The 3,592-nt window shown below is 36.9% G+C and overlaps 1 protein-coding gene across 1 annotated transcript; it reads left to right on the top strand.

Moving 5' to 3' along the window:
* Positions 1-2,718: 2,718 nt before the first annotated feature.
* SARC_02057 (hypothetical protein) lies at positions 2,719-3,592 on the top strand (the record flags this gene model as incomplete). The annotated part of the gene is made up of 2 exons (XM_014304180.1): positions 2,719-2,799; positions 2,950-3,592. Coding segments are annotated over exons 1-2 (696 nt in total), but the record flags the coding sequence as incomplete, so codon positions are not given.

Below are 3,592 nucleotides of genomic sequence, written 5' to 3'. Positions count from 1 at the left end.
TATTTTAGTTTAATATAGTTTGAAACCTATGCTGGCAAAAGAACTGCTAAGAATATATGCTAGTACAAGATTGATGCGCAGCGATATGTTGAGTCAAGAGAGTTCGTGTAAGTTCGCACTAAAACCAACAAATACAGGAGCATGTAACAAGCATAATCGGTCTTTTAATAAGGTTAAGTCTAATTCCTAAGCTTTGAAGTGTAGTGGTATACTATGCACACAACTCAAGTTCGTCAAACGACCTCGGAAGCGTAAATACTGCGTATGTTCATCGGAAAACACACTATGTGTGGAATGTTACGTAATGCACAGAATGGCAAATATTTGATTTTTTTGGAGCTCTAAAATCCCAATGCCTAAAATTTTCGAAGGTGGTGTACATCGAAGTATACAAAATCAGACGCCATGGAATAGCGCGGCAACACAGACACGTACATGTTAATAAACCCATATAATGTTCAATATAACTATACCATATAGCCCATATGCTAAAGTACATGTTATTGTACTAACAAAAAGGTACCATTTACCGGTGCCCTATACTACCACCAATATTCATTTATAGTACTAAGAACTATATATTGATTTCTTCATCTCGTCGAGGGCTTTCAAATGAGCCCTGTGCCGAGAAATTCGGATATTTTGTAACAGAGTTATTTGTGACTGAATATAATACAATATTATGTATATTAAAAACATATTTGTCCACTTGTAAATAAGTGCAGTCTACAACACATTACACTTCATCTTCAATCTCCATCGGCATCCAACTCCGAGGCATTCCAATTTCCATCCCTTGAGACTCTGAACTCGGGAGTGCTCGTTGCTGTTCTCTGCAACTGGGACTCTGGGAGTCTCTGTCAGGTGCTGTTGTCACGGTGGGTCGGGACATCGTTGCGGACTCAGATAGGACCGGCCATCCACTACAGTCCATAATTTTTTAATTTTTTATGGATTATACTTTGTCCTTATTTGGCATTTATTTTTCACAGTGATTTATATGTTTTTAGATTTTAAAACACCGTATATACATATTTAACTTATTTTTTTAAACATAAATAACAATCCTAGCGGCTAGAGCTAATAATATTTATCAAATGAATCTGAGAAATTGTGAAAGTCAGATGTGAGATTTTTTTTAATAGTATTTTGTTAAAAAAAAGGTCTTTTTGTTGTGTTTAGATGATATTATAGATTTATATATGTATAAAATCCCCCCTAAAAACAATAATAAATCCATAAAACAGTATTTTTTTAATAAAGAAATTAGTAAATAAATACATGAAAAACAGTCATACATAGAAGTTTAGAACCTTTAGAAGGCATGCTCAATTGGCGTTTTGGCGGGGCTGTTGGTCGTTGGGACATTGGCTCATGCCTCACTTTCCGAGTATTGAGTAATGAGTACAATGAGTTGTGCTCATAGAGGTCTGAGTAATAAAGATAAATAAATTTAAATACCATTCGGCAACAAGTGGGGCGTGGGGCCGTGGGCTGACTGCTGGGCTGACTGCTGGGCAGAGCGGCAGAGCCGCAGTGGGCATTGGGCACAGAGGACTCTGGAGTGGGCACTGGGGGCCAGCCGGTCTGCCCGCCTGTGGGCTGGGCAGCCTGGGCTATTTAGTAGTGAGCTACGCCACCGGCTAAATACATATGTAGATTGTAAAGTAGAATTCTAATTTTGTTTTTAAAACAAAAATGAAGTGGTTGAACGACTGTACATACGTCGAACGACTGAATAGTGAATACTCACAGATTCACTGATTAGAGGTATTGACTATTGAGTAGTGAGTAGTGAGTAGTGAATTCATGTGTAGTTGTATTAGATGAGTTGTGACTTGTGAGGTCATATGAACGATATGATAGATACTACACTCTACTACATACTAGAGTCTAGATTTACAAAAATTCGGAATTTTCAATTTGTACATATTTTTATTTCATCAGAGTATATGTAGACAACATATTTATATTTATTATTTTAGCTTAGTTTTATTTAAAACAACTGACGTTAGTTAAAAATATTTTTTCTCGCGAATAATAAACAAATGCCAGAGATAGTAGAATTGTACTTTTTTTGTTTTATAACAAAATATAAATGAAGAACCAAAATATACAATATCAATTCTTGTTATATTTTGTTTTGTTTCAAAACAAAAACAAAAAGTATTTCGTTTTGTAAAATTTTCCATGTTATGTATTTACAAATATGTGTTGTATTTTTTCACAAACAAATTTGTTTTTTTATAGTTTTTATTAGTATTATCTATATTTATTGTTTTAGTTTTCTTTTCAGTTTTTGTTTTGTTTGTTTATATTGTTTTTTTACAAAACAAAAACAAAAACAATTCGCGTTTAAGGGGGGGCTTTTTTTGGGCTGGTTTAAGACGGCATTTTTCCCTGTGACGACATGTTTAAGATGGTCGGAAACTACTTCACTATGACGACATGTCCGGACAACATGTGTGTTATGGAATACAGTTTGAAATTCGATTGACGTTATGATATCTCGACGGGTCGTAAACTAGTTTGCTACCAAGTCAGTCTTTATCGTTTACCAGGCCGTGTTTTTTTATCGATAGTTTTCAATGCTGCTTCTACTATACTACTATTTGTCAATAGTAGAGGGGGTGTGGCTATATGATAAAAAAATCACGCCCTGATTCTTATAAATAACGTGAATCGTGGTGGGCAAAATTTCATATTGTATAATATATATTCGAATATAATATTCCGGTTGTGCGAGATGTGCGGGAGTGCGAAATCTAAAAAGGAAGATAGGAAGCTCCTAATAATACGGTATGAAAGCTATTATTTTTACAGCAAAATATCATGTCTCTTTTCATTCTAGATGGTCATGAGAATGCAACCTATTTTTCGAGTATTTGCTCAGGTTAAAATATTTGTACGTTTATGTGTTCTAATCCTAAGTGGCACTTGGTTTCACAGAAGTGAATGGCATAAATTTGCCAATTCTCTATTACAGGAAGAACCGCGGGCTAACGTTGAGGACAATGGACTTGAAGTGGAAATGTTACCGGTGGATCAAAACATTCTCCATCGACTGCGATCGCGTGAAAATAAAAGAGCCGCCAATGAACAAGCCTTACAAAAGAGAATCAACGATTTGGAAATAGAATTATGTCATGCGCAAGACTCCGGAATCGACGGCGATTTTCATACTCTCGTCAACGATGATTCTGCCGGATTCGATAGTGACGGCGTTCTGGACCGTTCGGAGCGGGACGTTTCTAAAGCTGAGCGCTGTGATGCTGCATCTACGGCTCATGATACTGAATCTACGGCTAATAATTCTGCATGCACAGAACTTGAGCAGGCCCGTGCAAATCTATCAACTGAGCAGCAATCGAATGCGGAGAAAGAAGATCGTATAATTTGTTTGTCAGCGGCACTAGAAAAAACGGTAGCTGAACTCAGGATCGCTCGCTCAGATCTTATTGTTGCATCTACGGCTTGTGATGCTGCATCTGCGGCTCGTGATTCTGCGCGCACAGAACTTGAGCAGGCCTATGCAAATCTATCGGCTGAGCAGCAATCGAATGCGGAGAAAGAAGATCGGATAAACTATATT

The sequence above is a fragment of the Sphaeroforma arctica genome (assembly GCF_001186125.1).
Source record: "Sphaeroforma arctica JP610 unplaced genomic scaffold supercont1.89, whole genome shotgun sequence".
NCBI classification, from domain to species: Eukaryota; class Ichthyosporea; order Ichthyophonida; genus Sphaeroforma; species Sphaeroforma arctica.
This window is presented reverse-complemented; position numbering and strand designations above follow the sequence as displayed.